General features: G+C 40.1%; 1 protein-coding gene across 1 annotated transcript; it reads left to right on the top strand.

Annotated features, from left to right (window-relative positions):
- The first annotated feature begins 114 nt into the window (after positions 1-114).
- On the top strand, positions 115-21,431 carry strc1 (stereocilin 1). Its single transcript, XM_051380295.1, has 29 exons — positions 115-1,850; positions 2,174-2,857; positions 2,982-3,006; positions 3,762-5,121; positions 5,579-6,424; positions 7,503-7,568; positions 7,914-8,024; positions 8,205-8,359; positions 9,987-10,173; positions 11,378-11,493; positions 11,803-11,932; positions 12,060-12,242; positions 12,842-12,880; positions 12,982-13,152; positions 13,707-13,847; positions 14,295-14,356; positions 14,539-14,674; positions 14,769-14,857; positions 15,121-15,256; positions 15,428-15,624; positions 16,141-16,231; positions 16,530-16,701; positions 17,155-17,330; positions 17,490-17,645; positions 18,383-18,525; positions 18,662-18,810; positions 19,386-19,483; positions 19,597-19,747; positions 20,606-21,431. Exons 1-29 carry the CDS (start codon positions 1,808-1,810, stop codon positions 20,710-20,712), a joined length of 6,120 nt encoding a protein of 2,039 aa, XP_051236255.1. The 5' UTR covers positions 115-1,807; the 3' UTR covers positions 20,713-21,431.
- Positions 21,432-21,528: the final 97 nt, after the last annotated feature.

The following is a 21,528-nucleotide window of genomic DNA, read 5'->3' as shown; positions in this document are numbered from 1 at the left end:
TATTTCTCTCGACTGCCTTAGATGATGCTGCAGCTGTGGGACAGTTTGTGGGAGAAGAGGGGAATGGTATATGATCTTACAGTTACATTACGCTTAAGAAAGTAGACACAGACTCAGTGGTGTACTGTAGGTTAACCTACTTATTTTTCATGTACTTCTAAATCCCCTCTAATACCCACCAGTCAGTGTTTGTGAGCTGTGTTTTTCCCTAGGATGGTGAAGACATGACAGAGTTGTCCAATTTGGATGAGTGGATGGAGGAAGGAAAAGGGATACTTAACTCAAAATGCATAATTATTATTTGTAGTTGTCCTGTGGTAAATTTTAAATTCATAATGAACCCTACTCCTCGAAGTCAAGCAGCACAAGTTAAGTAACTATGTGCCCATACTACAGGCCCATTTTTGGTTGCGCTAAATATGCAGGAGTAGTGTTACATGTCAGTGTTTATAACACAGGGCCTTTATTCTTCGCTGCATCCCCCTTAAAAACATTTGGGGCCATAACTAGGCACCACTGAACAGACCCTAACCCTAACCCTGCATTTACTGTAGTAGCATTTAAAGTAGACCAACATAATGCAGAACATATGATTTCTTTTAGTTTGGACTGTTTGGTATAAATTTCATCACGGTTGTTGCTTTGTAGTTTATAATTTGCCTTATAACCCTAGTGGATATAGTAGCCTTTTTATTTCGATCCCTTCTCCTCCAGATCCTTGTAGATACTTAACCCCTATAACCTTCCTCCTTTTTTCTATTAATGATTTACATATCTTTAAAAATTGTTTTAAATGCTGAATAATTAAAACGCACCTGTCTTGCCATCATCATCAGTGTTTGGTGAATAAAGCAGCGTGTACTTGAGGAGAGATGTTTTAATCTTGATAGACTACACTAAAGCTCACAACTCACTGTCTGTGTTCTTAGTGTAAGAAATTGTACCATATTTTTTAAGAAAGAAAAATCCCCAAATTTGCCATTACAGCCCTGAATTTGTTCCATTTTTAATGTATGGTGTAAATGTTATTAGATAAATCTTGAATGGTGTTTTCTCTGGTACAACACCTTAAGCAAAGCAGGAAAGACCAATTAAACCACCTCAGTATGTAGAAAAAAACAACTTAAATAATAAAAAAATGATGCCTGCTGTTACAAATAATTCCTTAATTTGGCCAAATTCAAGGGTATATTGAGTAATTTATGCTATTTTAATGCCGGGGCTATTGCTTCTAAAGATCAAACATCAGGCTGTATATCGGAGTTATAAGTCGCAGCAGATGTCATGTAAATCCTCCAGCAGTCAGTCTGGTGTCTCCTGGCTCCTCTGTCGGGACTCGGGTTTCAGACGCAGGAGTTAATCAACACACTTCGTTAATAATTCAGCACCGACGGTCGGGCTTGTTGCCGAAATCCCTTCTGCGTTTCACAGCCCTCATTTCGCACCTACTTTTTCCCCTTTAGCGCTGTCCTTAATTACGCAGCTTTCAGGGGCAGGTGTAGAGTTGCAGGTAGACCGGGAGGTGAGGATCTGTGAGCAGAGCTGCATGTAAGAGCCGATCATCATCATCATCATCTGGACCTGCTGGACGAAGATGAATTTTGACGGATGAGCGACAGCTTGTTGAATGCTTTGTTACTGCTAAAGACTGACTGTACAGTTGACCAGTATGAAGCCTGTTCTCAGTCCGGTTCTTCTGCCTCAGCTTAATATTTCTACTACATCAACAGGATAAAACAAAGTGGATTTATTTGATCATTATTAACTGGACTGGTTGCCTGCTTGCATTTGATTGAGGGAAATTACAATGTGGTCGACATCAGCTGCTTGTATGGTCTGCATCCTTTTTGGTGAGTATAAAGTAAGATTTCTGGAAGCTTTAATTTGATTTGATTTAATTAAAAACCACAGAGCCTGTATTGTCTATAAAAACAATGTAGTGATACAAAACTTTAGTTAGTTTTCTGACTAATCCTGTGAACAAAATTAGAAAAAAAAAGTCATATCTAAATAAGTGATTTCAAAACTCAGTGGGAATTATAGAAACCTTGATATGTTGTTTGTTCTGTGACTTCAATTTTCACAATAGCAAAGGGTAGATTTGTTCACAATTGTCACTGTGGGAGAACAGTAATTAATACTTCCTGTTTTATTTGATTTCCTTTGTCTACAGGGATCATATGCAATGTCAGGAAAGTGTACTCGCAACCCAAATTAATACAAAGGAAGACTGACCAGACTCATGACCAAAACGCCAAGTTAGAAGAAGACATCCAGAAAGTTATCAATCAAATCCACTCTTTGTCCAGTGGGAATAAAAATGCACGCAGCTTCAGCATCTCATCCACAGGAGAGGGGTTTGACTTGAATGCATATTACGGTGCTCTGAGCAACGTGTATACTGTCTTTCAACCACTGCTCCGAGACAAATTCATAGATGACCTTCCCAAAATTATTGTCTGTATTCTGTCTGGGAGGCAGGACTGTGGACTGGAAGCAGAACTAACAAAAACCGTGTCTATGGAGTTAGGAAAGCCATTCCTGCTGTTTATGTCGTCTCTGAGGTCCCAGACGTGCACTCCGCTGAGCAGCGATGGAGAGTCAGACAGCTTCCTGAGGGCCTACCTCAGGATGGGGGAATCATCAGGTTTTCAGCAGACATTTATGAATATAGTATCAAGTCTCCCTCTTTCTGGGAATTTGATGAGTGCTGTGATTGGCCTTGTGGATGCAGCTGTGAAATATGTCTCAGAGTTCTTGGCAACGTTACTCCAAGTACCAATGGACTTTATAAAAATAGCTTTACAATTTGGAATTAGTGTACCATCTTTAGATGGCAAGGAGACCTGCGAGCAAGGTAAAATATTAATTTTCATCATTATAAACACTTAATAGTGCTACGTAATTATCTAAACAGTTCTGTATAATAAACAGTGTATTAAAAAATATTTATGCTGATTGAATTGTTTTCCCACTTGCAGGAGATATCAAGCAGCTCATTATGTGGTAAGTCATTTTGAAATTCACATAAACCCTTTTTGCGTATTAAAGCTACCCCAGGCAGTTTTTCACCACTGGTAGCACTGTGGAGCAATATTGTGTGGTGGGTCTCTGTTTTGTTTTTTGTGTTTGCACACAAGCTTGTGAATGATTTAATACATGTTCCTGCAACTGGTTTCCATAGACAATGACTCACAGTAGGGCTGACTCTGAAATGTCGATGACTTGAGATATCAGTCAAGGCTACGAGGCGATTGTATTTTGTCAGCCGAATCTCTGCTCATTTATTTTCTAGCTGTGTCATTGTACACAGAGCGACAGCGTGGCATGCTGTGAACTTTACAAGCCCAAAAATCACTTTTGAACTAGATGATGGTACAACCCCCTCTATGGCATCTACTGTGATTGACAGCAGTGGCAGCAGCAGCCCAACGGGAGAGACGCTCCGATTTTTATAATTGAAATATGAGCAGGACACACACTGTACTGTAACTTTGTCTGTGTGGAAATCTGAGATTTTTGTATCACAGATGATGAAGAACGGCATTAAAACATGAGACCCAATGTCTCCAACGCAGGTACTGTTGTTTAGTGTGGCACTGAACTGAAAAAAAGCATAGTTGAATCTCCTTTGTATTGAACAGCCAAATACAATTTGACTGACAAAATCTTAGCTCTCACTAAGTCTGTATGCATTTAAGTAGATATTATCTAGTTATTGAAATAATCTGTAATAATGATTAAATTCCTGTTTTGTTAAGGGGAATAAACCACAATGTGAGCTGGTCCTTCGGTACCTCCATCATTGACATCTTCCTGGACATCTTCCTGGCTCCAGTACAGCCTCCTTGCACATATCCAGGGCCAGAGTGCCAGAATCCTCCCACAGCCTCCTTCCAACGCAGTATCTCAGAGGACACTGATAACAACGACATCCTGCTAAAGTGTGATCGCCACAATCTGGCAAGGCTCAATGACACACTTTGTGCTGACATCATGACGGGTTCAGGAGCGGGATACTCTACATCTGTGCTCACCTTTTGCCAGGCGCTAAGCTCCCTCAGCCCTAACCAGATAGAGCAGGTGTGGAGCAACATGTGTTATATTATTCAAGCACTGCTGTCTCCACTCAGCAGATCATCTGACTGCAGTGTTGGTAACATACAGCCTTCTCAAGCCATCACGCCATCTTCACAGTCTCTTCCCCTCCCTCGTTCTGCACCTCGTCGAATAGCCAGAGAAGCATCCAACCTCAAACAGCTCGCCTGTAACTACAATGACTGGTTAGGAAACAAGGCGGTGGACGCTGTCCTTGTGTCGCTGTGCAGTGATAACGAACGTGACAAGTTTGTGAAGCAGGTGTGTAACAATTCTTTGTTGATGAGGAAGCTGCTCTCAGATCAGATGAACAGCTGGCTGTATGGATACTGTGCCAACTCCTCTGCAGACCATGTGTACATGGTGAGTCAGTTCTGCAGTTACGACCAGTGGATCGATCACCCCTCAGTCCTGGTGGACCCCACCTTACTTGAGTTCTGCATGACTCTGGACAGTCCCCGACTGATCAAACTGATCTGTGAGCACACCGGATTCTTCATGCTTTTATTCACCAACCCTGAAAATGGACAGTTCATGCCTAACTGCACAAACTTTCTGCCTCTACCGCTATTCCCTGACATGGATCAAGTAATGCTTGATTCTTGTCATTACTCAAAGTGGCATGATGTGACACAAATTACCATTGACATTTTGTCACAGTGCATCCGGCTCGACCACAACGGGTTTACTCAAGAGGTTTGCTCCAATAAAACTTTTCTAAATAGCCTGCTGGTTAACAAGGAAAATGCCTGGCTTGAGAATCACTGCAGCACCTCTCTTAGCCTCCTAACCCCCAAGCCAACCCAGGCCTTCAACATCGCAAGCTGGTGTGACTACCACACCTGGGGAGACCGGCAGGTGGACGATACAGTGGTCGGCCTCTGTTGGCAGTATGATCAGCTTTCTTTTCAGAAGAATGTCTGTTGCAAAGCTTCTGTGTTTGAAAAGCTGTTAGAAGACCCTCAGAATAAATGGCTGACATCAGTCTGCACAGACATCGACGACATAGCGGTGTTACGACAGGTGGGTATTTTAACTCAATGACATGGATCTGTATAGTGTGATTTACTTGAATGCACAAAAAAGAACGACAAACGTTATGTCAAGTCAGATTCAGTAGAAATAAGTGAATGTTTTGGTCAAAGGACCATCATCAGCAGAACCTACAGACCAATGTAATGTCAGACTAACATCAATGACCAATCAGGAGAAAAGGCAAAAGGTGTTTGACCTGAACCCATCAGCCACCTAGGTGTGGTCACAGGACCTACACGTAAACCAGAATGAATACATAGACAATGCATGTCCTGCATGTGTCTGCATACTTTCATGCAGATGCACTCATACACACAGCAAAAAACGGAAGGCAGCAGTATTACAGTGATGGACAACAGTGAACCGATACTGAAAACAAGTTAAGATTCGTCATTTTACAGAATTTGTACTCTGATGTGGTATTCACAATTATTTTGTACTTCAGGTGTGCAAGTACTCTGAGTGGACCCGTCCAATCATCGTGGATATGACTGAGCTAGCGCTCTGCGCTGAGATCGACCCACTTAACTTCACCTCCAAAGTCTGCGTCAATGATACGGTTCTCCAAAACCTGTTGACCAATCAGGACAACACCTGGTTAATACAGCACTGTGCTAACTATTCAAAGCCAGGCATATCTCCTGGTGGAGATAAGGGACAAGGAGAAGGCCCGACTGGATTCAACCCTGTAGAGCAGTGCCAGTACTCCAGCTGGAGCATATCTCTTCCAGACGCAGTACTCCTGACTCTCTGCTGGGAGCATGACCAGACTAATTTTGTCTCCTCTATCTGTCCTAACGCTGGTCTTCTCTTTTTGCTGTCTCGGGAGCCGTCTAGTGTGTGGGTTGGCAGCATGTGTAACACCTACACCAACTACACCACCACTACCACCACCACCAACAACAACAACAACAGCACCACCACCACTGCAGAGCCTAACTTTTGCCTGGTCAGAAACCTGGTGAGGCAGTTTAACTGGACCTGCTCAGCTGACTTCACCTCAGCCTGCCAGCCTGGGGCCAGTCAGAATATAGCCCTGCAGATGATGGTGCGCTGCTGGGTTGAAAGTCTGAGGTCCAGGGTGGATTATCTGCTGACTCCACCTGTGGCCACAGTGTTAGAGCAAGCAGTCAGTACCACTGTGGTGTTCCTGTTGGCCCTGGAGGAGTTCAAAAACACATCGCTGCATGTCATCGAAAACATAAGACTGAGTGTGTTAGCGTCTGTAGGTCGCTATCTCGAGAGGGAAAACAACGTTGACAAAAGGAGGGTCTTGCTTCAGTGCTTTGGGGTAGGTAGTTTGATTTTGCAGTAATTGTTTGAAAAGAAAAGTAACTTCTTTTCAGGGGTGGAGGAAGTATTCAGATCCTTCAATCTAACTAACCATAAGAATTAAAAGTCCAGGTTGAAAATGTCCTTTAAGTGGAAACATTATTAGCAAAATGTGCTTAAACGACCCAAAGTAAAAGTACTTTTAATTAAGCAAAATGGCCCCTGTTAGTGTTATACTATTATTATATATTATTTGAATATTATTACTGATGCATTAAAGTATAAGCAACATTTGACTGTTGTAGTTGGTCAAGAATGAGCAGATTTGAAACTATTTTATAATACGTTTGGGTAGTTTAATCTTAACCAATGCATCATTTATTGGTAGTTATTTTATACATTTTATATACAGTGCATACAAAATGTATAAAATAACTACCATTAAATAATGTAGAAATGATGTAATAGTAAGTACTACTGTAAATTGTAGAGCAGAAATATAAAGTAGCAGGGAATAGAAATATAATATATATATATATATATATATATATATATATATATATATATATATGTATAATATAGTAGTAGTAGTATAGTACTATTGAGTAAATGTACTATGATACATTCCACCACCGCTTGGTATATTATTTTTTACTATTTATACCAGTAGTATGCAGGTCAAGGAGAATGAATGAAGTATATTTGAACACAACTCGTGGGAAATGTATTCTATATGTTAATCAGAGCATAGTGTGAATAGATTCTCCCTCATCTTTTATTCATATAGTCTGAATCAGTTTATGTTTGGAACAATTCATTGACTTTAGAGTTTATCTAATTATTCATCCATATCACTTACCATTAGCGTCATTGTATAGCTCTTTACCTCTAGTGTACAGCCAACCTACAGCTGGTGTACTGTTGCACTCCTGTCATTGATATCAGCATAATGAAGGTCTTCCTCTGGTTCTAATCTCTACTGGCTCACACTTGATTTGACAATTACAATTATGTGTCAAAACAAACTCCCAGATTATAAAGTGCCATTAATCTCTCTGCTAATCGTGTTACAACCTGTGTGTGTTTACCTTTTGTAGAGAGTCTTAACCAGCTTGATGCAGACAGCAAGAGACGTGACCAGTGATGAATTCTCTTTCATTAAGGTGATTTGTACCACAACTATAATGTTAATGTATGTTTTTAGCCATGCTAGCGACATGGCTCCAGTCTGTTAGTTAGCTGACCACTTTGGTCCAGACTGAAATATCTCCACAACTATTGGATGCAATTTGGGACACACATGTACCCTCACATCCCTGTCAGGAGACCTGTAACAACTTCTGTGATCCCCTTCCGAGACTATTATGTTCAACATTTTTATTTGTCCAATGCTTAATGACATGAACAATAATCAGCCTCAGTTGCTAAGTAGAAAATGTTTTGTCTTTTTTGTCAATGTTTCTCATATTTATTTGAACTAATTTCCATGTATGTCTTTATGTATCAAGGCGTACTTCAGTATACAGCTGAGCAGCCTGAGGTCAGTGCTCACTGCAGCTCACATCACCACCGTCAGACTGATCCTTCAGTACTATAACACAAACAAGGATACGCTGCAGGTGAATAAGTACACCATTACACATCCACCTGAAAAGCAGGAATCTTTTCCTGTTTCTTCCTGAAATTCTTGGTTCTCTGTCTCACCACTATAGCATCTCATTGGTCTCAGTTGATAACACAGTACACAGTATTATTGTATTGTTGCTGACAGAGAATGGGTATTTCCTTTTGTTTGCCAGTTGTCCAATAAGTACCTGTCCACCATGGTGTCAGTACTGTTCCAGACCCACTTGGCAGAAGATGGTAGTCTCTTCCCTGAGCTGGCTCCCCTGCTGGCTGCAGCCACCCCGGCTGACATCCAAGCTTTGCCCTCTCTGCAGAACAACGTCAATGTGTAAGTGATGCTGTCAGCCAGTCATTTCTAAGCACCCAATACTTACAGTAATGAGCCCAATACTCATCATTATAAGGCACATTTATTAATGATTATTGTGTCTAACACCAGTAATATTTCTCTGGTAAGCTTGCGTGAGAATGGTGAGGACTGTTTCTTTGGTTTCGTAAAGTTTAGCAGGGTAATCAAACTAACTAAATTAGTTTGAATTAGTTGTTTTTCTGTCATTGGAGTTTTCATTTCCAAGACTGCCTCCCTTCTCGGTTGGGCCAAAAATCCCCAACTGTATCATTTGTTAGACTGAATACTTCATTAACCCAAACTGTGTAATTAGGAATACATGTTTAGAGGTGCTGTTAAACATCAAGCATGGCAGTCACAAGTGTAAACCTCTAGACTATACCTGTTCCTAAAAGCTGGTTAAAAGTGTTCCATGTTGGCAAGGTGCATTTGTTCATGGAAACATGCCTGTGTGTTTTTAAATGGAGTCTTATGGCAGGATAATGTACAATGCCGTTCTCCTTTCAAAGTTGAGACAAGGAATATAACAGTGAATTTAGTCTATTATAAGTCTATATAAATAGGGCATCTATGGGATGAGACTGAATGAAAATTTGAACGTGCTGAATGTTCTGCAAGACGCCTGTGAAAGGTTTAGACTCAACTAACAATAAAAGAGATCCTACTTAGCAATATTTGTGTGTGTCAAACAAAGTAATTACTGACTTTTTCAATTCTGCACAATCATGCAACCTCACTTTCCTTCACACATAAGGCTTCCATGTGAAGACAGCCCTGGTGTCAGGCTTCTGCAAGACGTAAGGTGTCATTGTGCCCAGAGGTGCCAGGAACATGCATTATACATAGAAAGTAAAGGAAACTAGTTCACTGACTAGATTTCAATCTAGAAAAGGCCTATAATGTGTGCGCTGGTAGGCATGTGCTGTTGATTTGACAAGTCATTAAATGTAGAACAGAGCAGCAAGAAAATCTGTATTTCAGCTGGACTCGGGTATCTAACTACCGCTGTCTGTAAAGCAGTGCAGATACATCCCCCATGCCAGTTACGTTTTTGTCTTTGCCCAGCAAGAGATGGCACAATAACATTTATGATTAGAACAAATTCACTCATGAGTGCAAAACAATATTCTTGAAATGCTACAAAAAGCACCTATGAACCTTTTGTTTAATTTTTTAAAGTATTAATTAATTAATCTATTGAGCAGATCTATTGAGGGGTATCCGTCTTCTTATGTACGCTCAACAACAAAGCAAATAATAAGTGCAGTTCCCAGGGCTCCCTGGTAGCTCATCTGGTAGAGCTGGCCTTGGGGTCTGACATAGGCCCTCTCACTCCCCCTTTCCTCTCACTCTACAGCTGTCACTATCCATTGATAAAAGAGAAAAATAATAATACTACGTGCATTTCCTAAATTTCAAACAGTTCCCTTATTATTTATACCTGGCTTATGGTAGTAAATGTTAAGTTTTCCCACAACGTCCCACTATCTTAAATGCAATATTTCAAAGCAGGCCACATCCAAAATCTTGAAAATATTTAGTAAATCTGTAACAAAGCAACAGTTCCAGTATATCAGTTTAAACTAAACTTTTTTTCTTTCTTTAGGAGGGAGACGATTAACAGAAACTTGTGGCGCATGACTCTGGACCAGCGGCGGGCATTCGGCTTTTGGTTCAGTAAAGTTATGCCCCCCTCCAACATCACCAGAGGTCATCAGTCACTCATCAGGGACACTGGAAACCTGATCGCCTACCTGCCCTTCCACAACTTCCAACACCTCTCACCTGCTCAGGTAACAGCCCTCTGAGCTCTGACACCTGGTTGGGAAACCTGAGAAGCCAGCACTCTGTCAGTTCGATTAGCCCCAGGGCACAGCAGAGCAGCTTGTCACATACTGGTCAAAAGAAAGCTCAGACAGCCTCTTCTTTCTCTGTCACCACCAATGTGTGTCATATGCTTGTAGCTAATGTTCAATAAGTAAAGATAGGAACACATGAATTAATAATGACCTAAAGATAAAGGGGTTACTGACCTTTCAGCACTCAACCATGAATATAAAAGGTTTTAAAAGTGAAATATGTAAGAATTTTAGTTTAAAAGATTAAAAAATTAACTAAAATAATCAACAGAATGTAAAGAAAAATCAGCTTTTACGTTCTGTCAAAAACTTCCATGTTTTGTGTTGCAGAGATATTTAATAAAGTTAGCATGCCTTCAGGCCCTTCTTGTCTCGTTATACCACTTTTCACCTCAAGAGGCGATAGTGAGTCTCTATAGCATCCAGTCTGTTCTCAATCCAACAACACCGACAAGGTTTCCTTGCCGAGTTTATCTCCTGGCACCCCGATGCTGGCCCGACTGTAACCCACACGCAGGATTCCAGAGGTTGGCTCTGACTGATGCCCCGGCCTCCATCTTGGTCCTAACCCCCGTCTGAACCCACCTTTGTATTAATCTTTGTCATCCCCGGAGTCACAGACCTTTTTCGGAGACACTGTAAATCCCATTGGTACTGTAACCTCTGTGGTCAAACTGCCCTGCGTCGGTATCTGGGGCTATGTTTCGGTGCCAGTCCAGCTGTGTTCACTGGGAGGCTGGTGAGCCAGGTTCCATTGCCAGCCTGCTTGGCTGTGCTTATGGTGCCCATTTCCAGCGCTGCTTCCTGCCAACATTCCTCGCTAGGTCCCCCCCTACCCAGGGCCTGAAAACCTCCTCCAAGCAGTCCAAAGCTCTTGTGCTAGAGGTGTAAACACCAACACTCCCCCAATGCTCCCAGCTTCTTCTCGAGACAGAGTCTAACAAAGAAGCATTTTCCCTTAAGTGTTCTGTAGACAGCTGAATATTTTTTTCTCCCATACTTTGCTATCCCAGGTGAACATCAGTAACCTTGCTGTTGCCATTTTTAATTAATAAACATTCTCAAAAATTATTTATTGTCCCATATTCAGACAGAAATGCTATTATTGCTGTATTTCTGTCATCATGTTTATCCACAGCTGTTCGACGGCCTGGATGTGTTGCAGACAAACACCCTCACTTCTCTAAAGCAGGAATTCATAGCTCAAAGCATCATCGGCACCTATAGAAACCTGACAGCTCAGGATTTTACCAGGTTGGGAAAAACTGTCCCTCCATCTTTTCTGTCTATGTTAACTGTCTGTTAGACATCAGTAGGTGTAAACTTAAAACCTGCCGAAACATGCTTGATTTTTCTTTTTTTTTTTTTTTTTTTATAATTTGACTCTTGTTAGTAAATAAATAGTAATAAGTTGTCATATGAACAGATTGTTGGTTACTTCCATAATTAGATATCAATGAACTTTTTTTTGTTTACAATGATTTATTTTTTTGGAAGGAAATCTTTCATCTGCTTCCAGGTGTTAATTGTTGTGTCTTGCTAAAACTGTGTTTGTAATTTTAGGCTGGGTAATCTCTCATGCCTGGCAGACCCAGCAGACCTCCTTAGGTACAAAGACACTGCGGTCTTCAGTGTCATCCGGGACATTGTTATGAACTGCACACATGAGGGATTCAGTCTTCCCAGCAGTCTGGTAGGAACAGAGACGTTAACGTGTTTTCATTATTTTCACGTGTGTGCTTTCTTATTTAACAATTACTTTGAAGGAGTATTTATAATATATACGCCGTCTCTGTGCTTGTTCTGAATCTTGTGTCCAGATTTCCAGTTTGTTACTAAACAGCACAGAATTAAAGGTCCCGTCCTCGCTCAGTCCTGATCGACTGGCAGAGCTCGCCCTCCTCCTGCCTTCGCTGGGTGCACCTTTCCTGCAGAGTCTCACACCATCGCAGCTGCTCGCTGTCCTTCCTGCCCTCAATTCTGTTTCATTCAGCCCTGCACAGGTAGAGGAGCGTACTTAACCTTCAATGTACAGTGGAAGATGTAGGAATCATCATCTATAACTCAATTTCTTTTGCCATTTAACTTACCTGTTTTTTGGGGGGTTTTTTTTACTAGTGAACTTATTCTTCTGTGTAAAATAAGTAAATAAGGAGGGGGAGGTTAGTGAGTCCCTTTCATAGCACAAGCCCCTATTTATTGTACATGCTTGGGTTTCCTGGCAGCTGCCTGAGGAACAGCTGACAGGCAGTCGGTCTTAAGTTGAGAAGGCTCATGAGGGAAAGACCTGATCATTACTCTCCCTCTGCTATCATCTGAACAGGGGCCTTTTACTTTTACCTCAGCCTCACAGCTGTTGTCTGGCTTTTATATGTCATTGGAAGTTTTGAGACTTAAAGCCTACAGATAGTTTGGGAGGTCCATCATGACAAAAATGTGTGGATGAGAGTTGTTCAAGCCCACATAACTTTATTTTATATTCTAGTAATAGTGTAGACAGCAAGTAGATACAGAATATATACCAGTCAGTTACCAGTTAAAATTACTACTTTATAAGGTAATTTATTTTTATTGATTTGCTGTCATTCTGTATGTTTTTCAGGCTTCCGTAATTGTAGAAAAGATGTCCTCAAGTAACACTGTGAGTTATTTTGTAAACACATTATAACATGAATTTAGAATAAGAGGTTTTCTGCATTTTTGCACCCCTGACCCTCACACACCTTCCTCCCCTCTGTCCAGCTGACCGGTCCAAGCCAGCTGCAAGAGCTCGGCTCGCTCATTGTGGGAATGAAGACGGAGACCTTATTGACCCTCACCTCTGACAGGCTGCTGTCCTCCCTGCCTGCCATGGCCCAACACACACCTGGCCTCAGCCCACCACAAGCTAATGCTGTCTCCACAAAACTATGGGTACCACACACACACACACACACACACACACACACACACACACACACATTCATTCATATTGAGCTGAAGAATGTACATTTTCAGGCATTATCAATGTAGGATCTATTCAGTTTTGCTTTGTAAGAGTCAGTGATAAGAATGAACAACAATAAAGGTACAGTAAAATGTAGAATTGAGATTGAAAAGACATAATATTATTAAGAACAAGATATATTGTTACTGTCTAAATTTCACTTACTTCAAACATAGGTTCATAGGTTTCACACAGGTTAATCTGCCAATCTACAATATAGACAGCTATGGAATAACTAACGGACAGAGATCCCTGAGACTATATCTTATCAAATATGGGCCTGCAGCCTGATGTGTCTCAGTTTGGATGTCCTTGACACCAAAAGGTGGTGGTACGAACCACTGCTGTGTATAACACAATTAAAAGAATAAAGCTCTCCACTTTTACTTGATGGATTTCATGTTTGATCAGTTATGTGAGTTTTTTGATCAGTAGAGGATGGCTGCAACACTTTTCCTTGTGTTGTCTCTTTTCTGACTAGGGTTTTCCAGAAGTGGTCAGTTGGTTGGATGATGTGGAGCCTTTGCTCTTTTGCACGCCCCTGGTCAGCGTCCTACCCAGAACTCGTCTGCTTGTGAACAACATCACCACTGCGTCCACAAAATCCTGGAATACACAGCAGGTATCACACAGCCCATCTTAGATTAAACTTTTTTATGCAATTCTGAAATTTTATTAATGTGAACAGAAAAATAGAATAAATAAATACAGACATTAACAGAAAGAAATAAAATTGTTTTTATACAACTGTTTTGCCCCATATTGGAATAGGCTATTGACTTGAAAGCATCGAACCCTGAGCCTATGACTTTTACTTTGTGTGATGATCTCTTTGTGCTTCCTCTGATTAAATATGCTTCCTCTATTTGTCATGAGAAGGTTTGTATGACAGTATCTCAATTAGCTGCTCAATTATTAAGTGGAGAAGCAAAGCAAAGACGTCATCAGTGTTGACACTGTGAATGAACAAAAAACTCTCTTCATATCAGATTGCATTCGTCTCTGATCATGAAAACCAGCATGATACGACAGCTACATAACACAATATTTTCCCCATTTTCTTCCCCAGGCTATCGCAATTTTCAAAGAGGGGCTTAATACTAAACCAAACTTAATCAACCAAGATTTTCTGTAAGTGCTGTGTGATAAATGTTTTTCTCTATGCTCATTAATTCTCTGTATCCAAATTTATGAATTCTTTTTGGCAACAGACGCTCTATTCTTCTCTCTCTTTTTAACAGTCTACTTTGCAGCTACACAATATATATAACAGCTATGTGTATCTATTGACACTCACCTGTTTATGTAATCAGGAGTCTGGGAACAGTGGGTAAGGGTGTGAGCTGCAAGGTCTTACAGGAACGTTTTCGGGCTGATCCTTCACCTTCTTCACTGAGAAGAATCCTGGCCTTCCTCAGGCAGCAGCCTGGTCCTCTTCACACCTCCCTGGTAAACTTGCCTGCTTTAATTTTGCTTATAATTCTACTGTCTGTTTACATGTGATCTATATCTATATGTCATGTGTCTTTGTTCTTCTGGACAGAAAAAGTGTGTGATCGATGAGCTGTATCAGTTTGAGTTCTTCTCTGAACTGCTTAAAGACCTCGGAGCTGAGATTGCCCTGTCCATGCCGTAAGTCAGAAGTTGGCATTAGGTACTCCACTATTAATGTGTTAACATCATTTTTAGATGTTTCAAAATGATTGCAGGGGATCTGATTGTGAGTATAAGAATTATATGTTTAAAACCTTCACTGAAAAAATACTAAATGTACTTTCTTGGCAGGAAAGATATGGGAAAAGCAGTTTGTGAATCGTGGTTTAAAGTTTATTGACTATATAATGAAAAATATTCTATGTCATTTAATCCCTGTGTGTTTGTGTGATTACTTGCAGGGTGAGCACCATTAAGAAGTTTTCTACAGATATGATGGATGCTCTGAGGAAGATGATTATTCAGGACCCTCATCACTTTCTCTTGCTGACTAGAACAAAGCAGGAGCTGCTGGTGGACAAAATAGTGCAGAGACTGGTCAGTTAGAGCCACACCGTGTTGCCACATTGATCCCTTTCTTATTATAAAAAGTTAAAAGTCAAAGAAGAAAGAATTTGAGTTTGACAACAAGAAGATTTATAGGTGTTCAGCAGTGCAGATTTTCAGTTATTATTATATTATTATTTCCTGGGTTATTATTTTCTGCAGGGCATGTACACGGGGGTCTTCACTGAGAAGGAGTTTCGTTCATTGGACATTATGGCACCGTTTGTGGTGGATGAGGTTTTCATTCAGCTGGACCGCAACTTCTTCATTAACAATCTGGATTTTCTCGGGAGGCTCTGCTACAGTAGCAGCAAGATAGACATTGTGGCTCGCATCCTGCAAGAACCTGCTGCCTTCGGGTAACGTTATCACCTTGTTTTTTTTTCCTTCTTCATTTTGTCTCTGTTGCGGGCAAAAATGCTTTATTGAACAATGAATTTATAAACAACAAGGCCGTATAAACATGCCATTGGATATATCCTTGGCATGTGTCCGAACATTGAATAAACATTGAATTATAAAAATAAAAATGTATGTATGTATGTATAATAAACACACCTAATAAAATGTATTAAATAATATAAAAATGAAATCTTCATTTTAAAGAAAAAGGTAAATACAGTCAGGGTCAAAAATGTTCCGTTTTTTCTCAGGATAAAATCCCACTAAGCAAACTTAAGAAATCAGCCTTTTGATGATGCACATTTTAGATTTTTAAATGTACCTTTTTTATTAATTAGCTATACAGTGATGTATGTTATCAGCTGTGGGGGGGAATCCAATTATACAAGATACATGGTTTCATATGACTATGAGCTATTCATGTAGCAGGAAACTGTGGAAAGATGATGAAGTGTTCTTATGTTTCCTCACAGTCCAGTCAAGAACTGGAATCAGACAACACTCAGCCAGGTGGGCCGCTTTCTCTTCTTCCTGCCAGACGACAAACTGCAGGAGATTTCCCTGGTGAGTTTACTGCTGTATTTGTTTTACATCATTATTACTTCTCAGATTGCGGAAAATTTCAAATCGAATGAATCAGTAGCTGATTCATCCGATGTCCAGAAATCCCTAGTGAGGTGTTGGGATTGTTACTTGATCCCGTGGCAGGTTAGGCCAACAAAGGCTGTAAATAAATCCCTTAGGTGTCACATCAGCAGTAGGTGTCAGGATCAGGTGTAAAGTTCCTGTTTTCCTGTAAACTATCAGTGTGTGTCTGTGTCTCTTCATGTCCATAATATGTGTTGTGTTTGTATTCCCACAGGCGTTGATGACTGTGGGGCGTATAGAGAAGTTGTTCATGAGCCAGCGACAGTGGGAACAGGGGGATGTGGGGATCCACTGTTTAGACAAGAATGAGATGCAAAGGCTTTCTGAACAGCAGCAGTTTGTTCTTCAGTTTTTCCTGGGCTTCCTCAGAATAAATCCTGGTTCACGTGAGCATCACTTTGGTTGCTAAAATCCCTGAAATAACCCTAATGGTACTTTCTAAAGGAATAGTTTGACATTTTGGGAAATACGCTTTCATGCTGAGAATTACATGAATTACAAGCTTTCATATCTGTCTATTCAATATAAGTCTATTAGCCAACAGAAGTTAGCTTAGCTTAGCAAAAAGACTGGAAATAGGGGACAACAGTTAGCCTAGCTCTAAGGAATCAAAATCCACCTATAGCACCTATAAAGGCTGACTACACATTATGGTTTTACAGGGGATGTGTGGAACTATTTCTTGGACAGGTGCAGTTACTTCCTAGAGTCTTGCAAGGCAACCAGTGGATGCTCCGTGTCCAATGTCAAACTATTCCTTTAATGTATGGCACAAAACACACAAAACGAGTGTCAACAGCATCTCCTGATCAGATATTTGTGTCTGTGTCCTTCGCCAGCGACTCCTATGGTTCCTACTTGTGAGATCCTGCGAACAACAGCTCCGTCTGCCTGGACCTCCAACAGCCTAACAAGCATGTCTCCAACAGCCTTCTCCAACTGTCTGGAGCTGATCGGTCATGACCCGTTCCTCGCATCCTACATAAGCAGCCAGCTGCTCAAGAAGGTCAAACAGGTGAGATTCATTTGTAGTCTACTTCAGTCCATTAAACAACCTCTCAGATGTGTTTAATTTAATGCTGCAGGCTAGTTTCCCCTCCTCGGGCCAGGTCTTAATACTATGCGTCTGCTCTGTTTTTCCTGGGTCCCTCTGGAATAACGTGTGTGTATGAAGATATACGGCCCCGTCTCATCCTTCTCCCAGTCTGTGATCTCTCAGCTGGGTAGAATAGCGATAGAGCTATCAGTAGAGGAGCTAAGCAGCCTCCAGCTGACTGAGCGAAAGAGCATCGCTGCTATGGGGACTGTCAGTGCCTGGAGCAACAGACAGGTAACTACTGTACATACTAACATATAAAATACACTTTAAAAATGACCACAGAGAATATTTGATCCTTATTAAAAGGCAGAATCATTTATAGTAGTCAAACAATACAGCTGGACACCTTTGATGCAGGTGTTTGTTTGTAATGCACCAGTATTACACTCTTAGATTATAGCTGCCATGTGAGAACAACACAAAATTTGATAGAAATTGATGATGCTTGATGAATGATGCTTTTAATTTGATTGAAAGTGAGAGGAGCAATGAGAGTAGACTGAAATATAGACAGTAAAGCCAGTATTTCCCAGCTCAGTATTACCCAGTGGTCCTACAACTGCGGGGTAGGGCCCCCTGGTGGGGCAAAGAGCCATTGCAGGTCAGACATGAATGACCAGGGGGAAAATATGGAGTCAAACAAAGATAAATAAATGTGATTAATGTAGAGAAAATAAAAAAACAAGAGTTTGCTGATGCTATTGTGCTGCTCTATAGAAACCTTTTTCAATCTCTGAAGGTATAGCAGAAATATGCTATAACCCAAAACACTTCAACAGCACAACAAATCAGAGCTTTCCAAATGACCATAAAGTTGAATTATCTCCTCACTACACACACAACGTTCATGAAAGTGGGACTTATTGCAGGGCCGTTGTATTAGACTGCATCAGTTTTAGCTAGGTGTACCTTCAATAATAAAGTGAATATATGTTCATAATGGACCATAACTCTTGTTTTCATCCCAGCTGGCTGCGCTGTTTACCACGGTGTTAAACTCCACCAAGAAGAGTCCGAGCCAGCTCGACTCCAGCCTACTGGTGGCAATGGGACACATTGTGTGCGGAGCTAAAACCACAGAGATGAATGTTTTCAATGCTGTTGAGTTCAGGTGAGAAGATAAAAAATATTTTTACAGGCACTTTTTAATGCTTTTTGAGTCCTGATGTTGTAACACTTGGAATCACTCTGCTGCTGATGACAGTCAGTTTCACTTCTCGTGCTGTGTCTCTCCCTGCTGGCTGCAGTAAGGCGGTGCTCTGGCTGGGTCAGCTGAGGCTATCTTGTTCAGAGGAGCAGCTGCAAGCTCTTGTCCAGCTGCTGACCCATAGCCTTGCTTTTGGACCCATGAGTTCATGGGGAACTGATGTCTTTATTGAGATTGGAGTTCTGGCAGGTATTGTGCATTTACTGTCTACATCATCTGGCTTTCACCAATTTCCGATATTTTTACACATAGATAGATACTTTATTTATCCCGAGGGAAATTCAAGTATCCAGTAGCATACAAAATACAAAACATACATTAAGCCTACATTAGACTAAAATTAAAATCCCTAACCTTAAGAATATAATTTAAAATAAAATAGAAGATAAAATATAAAGTATACATTAAACATACATTAGACTAAAATTAAAAACCGTAACCTTAAGAATAGAATTAAAAATAAAATAGAAGATAAAACATAAAGTATTATATATATAGATATATATATAGAATATATAAAATTAATAGTAGCTACAATAAACGGTGCGAACAGTAAACAGTGCAAATGGACATATGTTCACTTATACTAGGAAAATGTTATAATTGGTCTAATTGAATTCAATTATATGTTACTGGGAAAAATGTACAGTTTTTCCTTGCCCCGATTATCTGTTTTCTTGACACCCACTAAATGTATTCTCTTACTCTCTTATTGCTGGATCCCAGTGTTTTTGACTCAGATGAACATTTTGCACTTGTTACAGCTGGTCTCCCAGACATGGCTATGTCAGCATTGGTGAAAGAGCAAATTGAAGGAATCACACCTCTGGCTATCTCGATGATACCACCTGATAAGTTTGCTGTAAGTCAATTAAAACAATGAGACAGTTTTCATTTCGCATTTTCATTCACTCTTATTATTTGGATTTTAGAACAATGGTGGTGTATTCATTCATGTTGCGTCACCTCTTCAAGGTGGTGTTTCACCAGAGGCAGATCAGCGTGTTCTCCTATGAGCAGGCTGCAGAAGTAACCGGGGAGCAGCGTTCTGCTTTGTCGGATGTTCAGATGACAGCTCTGGATATGGTGCTGACACCCTGGGAGGACAGGCCTGTAGATTTCAGAGGTAAACCACAGAAAATCTTAGAAAATCCTCTTGTTCACTGATAATTGTAAAGAAGGGTAATTTTCAAAAGCTCACTCAATTTGGTTAATCTGGCTGAAGGTGTGTCCCAATTCCATACTAATATTATACACTACAGTACGTTATATATTTGTAATTTAGTGTATGTACTCGAACTATGACTTTACAAATAAAATGTGCAAAATGTTTTTCCAAAGATGTAATGCTTTATTTTTTTGTTTTCTTGCCTGAGATCATCCTGGAGCAGTCTCACCATCATCTACATTTTTTAAAAAATTTTTACAGCTGTAAGTAGCTCTTCTATGGCTTTTGTGCACCAGCAGCATTCTTGAACTATAAATATAAGTTTTTGCTTATAGAAAGATGAGACAATACTTTTTTTTTTGAGTGCCACTAGCAGATATTATCAGATCTTACCAAGAGGGGGTTTCATTTTTCATTTTTTTAAAGTATGAATACATTTTATACACAAAACCCAGTTAAAATAGTATGTAGTGTGTAATTGGGACACATTATGGGACATAATTGGGGCTTAAGTGCTTTAACAGTTTCACAATTACATATATCTGTTTGATAGACTGAGTTTGTGGAATCATGAGCTTTATTTTACAGCAATCCTTGAATCCTTGAGAGAGATTCTCATATGAATGTTTATGTGCTTATGTAAAAAAAGAAACAGAAGCACTTGAGATGAGTATTCTTCAACTCTAGAAAGTGTCATGACATACATAATGACATTTTTTACAGTGTTTTTTGCTATGATATATAAAGACAGATAATCCACTGGGATCATATTTTGCATGGCTCTACATTTCTATTGGTTTCACTGTGTTCCCGTAGGAAAGTCAATGGGTTTGGCCCTGAGCCACAGTCCTCTGTGTCTCATACTGGGAATGCTGATGCTGCTGATCGTCCTGCCCTGCCCTGACCTGATCTGCCCTACATGACCCCACTTACCCCTGCTGGATCAGGAGACAACCTCCTCAGCCACATTAACCAAGATGATCTTTTATTATTTATCTGTGCAATACCATACCTCTTTGAAATAAGCAGCACTTCAGGATTTCTATATACTGTATTCAATGAGAATGTAATTTATTTTGTGCAACTATCACTTTGACGCGTTCAACATTCAGCACTGGAAGAACCAAATGAATAGTTTAAAGAAAAAACACAGTACAGTGTAAACATATATCCACCAAGTCTAACCAACACCCACAGGATTATCTTCATTACACTTGGCTAATTTATTTATTTATTAGTTTTTTTGATAAACCTGTATGAACCCTGACTGTCCCGATATATCCTTCTCAGGGATGTGACGCCATACCTAGCAAATCAACCCAAACACTTAAACACTTTAGATATAGTTGTTATACAGTTATGATGAGCAAATTTAAAGTGTTGCAAAGCTATAAAGTTATATATTTTTGTGAAATTATATAATATTTTTGTCAGTGTAAAAGCTGTAATGTTTGCTACATTTATATACCCATCCTGAGTTATCTTGATTAGATAATAGGTACATAATGCTCATGTAAGACCCGACTGTATTAATATTGGTCAACTTCAGTCTATTTTTGCTGTGAGTTTTGTATTGTTGTGCACACTCTCTGGTGTGAGAAATATAGTCCTAAATTATTAAAGTGAACCCATCTGCCTCTGATTGACTCAGTTTATTTATTATTTTTGATTAAGCGCAGTGAAATTGTTCAAAATGTTCTCACTGATATCTCACATCTGCAGTAAAAGTCTGTGTAATG

This window comes from Dicentrarchus labrax, unplaced genomic scaffold (genome assembly GCF_905237075.1).
Source record: "Dicentrarchus labrax unplaced genomic scaffold, dlabrax2021, whole genome shotgun sequence".
Taxonomy (NCBI): domain Eukaryota; kingdom Metazoa; phylum Chordata; class Actinopteri; family Moronidae; genus Dicentrarchus; species Dicentrarchus labrax.
This window is presented reverse-complemented; position numbering and strand designations above follow the sequence as displayed.

What these genes read in the sequence shown, in the direction of transcription:
- strc1 (XM_051380295.1), top strand. Translation starts at nt 1,808, where the DNA reads ATGTGGTCGACATCAGCTGCTTGTATGGTCTGCATCCTTTTTG. An exon ending in TTAATCAACCAAGATTTTCT is followed by an intron (nt 14,357 to 14,538) that starts GTAAGTGCTGTG and finishes TTATGTAATCAG; the next exon opens with GAGTCTGGGAACAGTGGGTA. An exon ending in CAGGCCTGTAGATTTCAGAG is followed by an intron (nt 19,748 to 20,605) that starts GTAAACCACAGA and finishes GTGTTCCCGTAG; the next exon opens with GAAAGTCAATGGGTTTGGCC.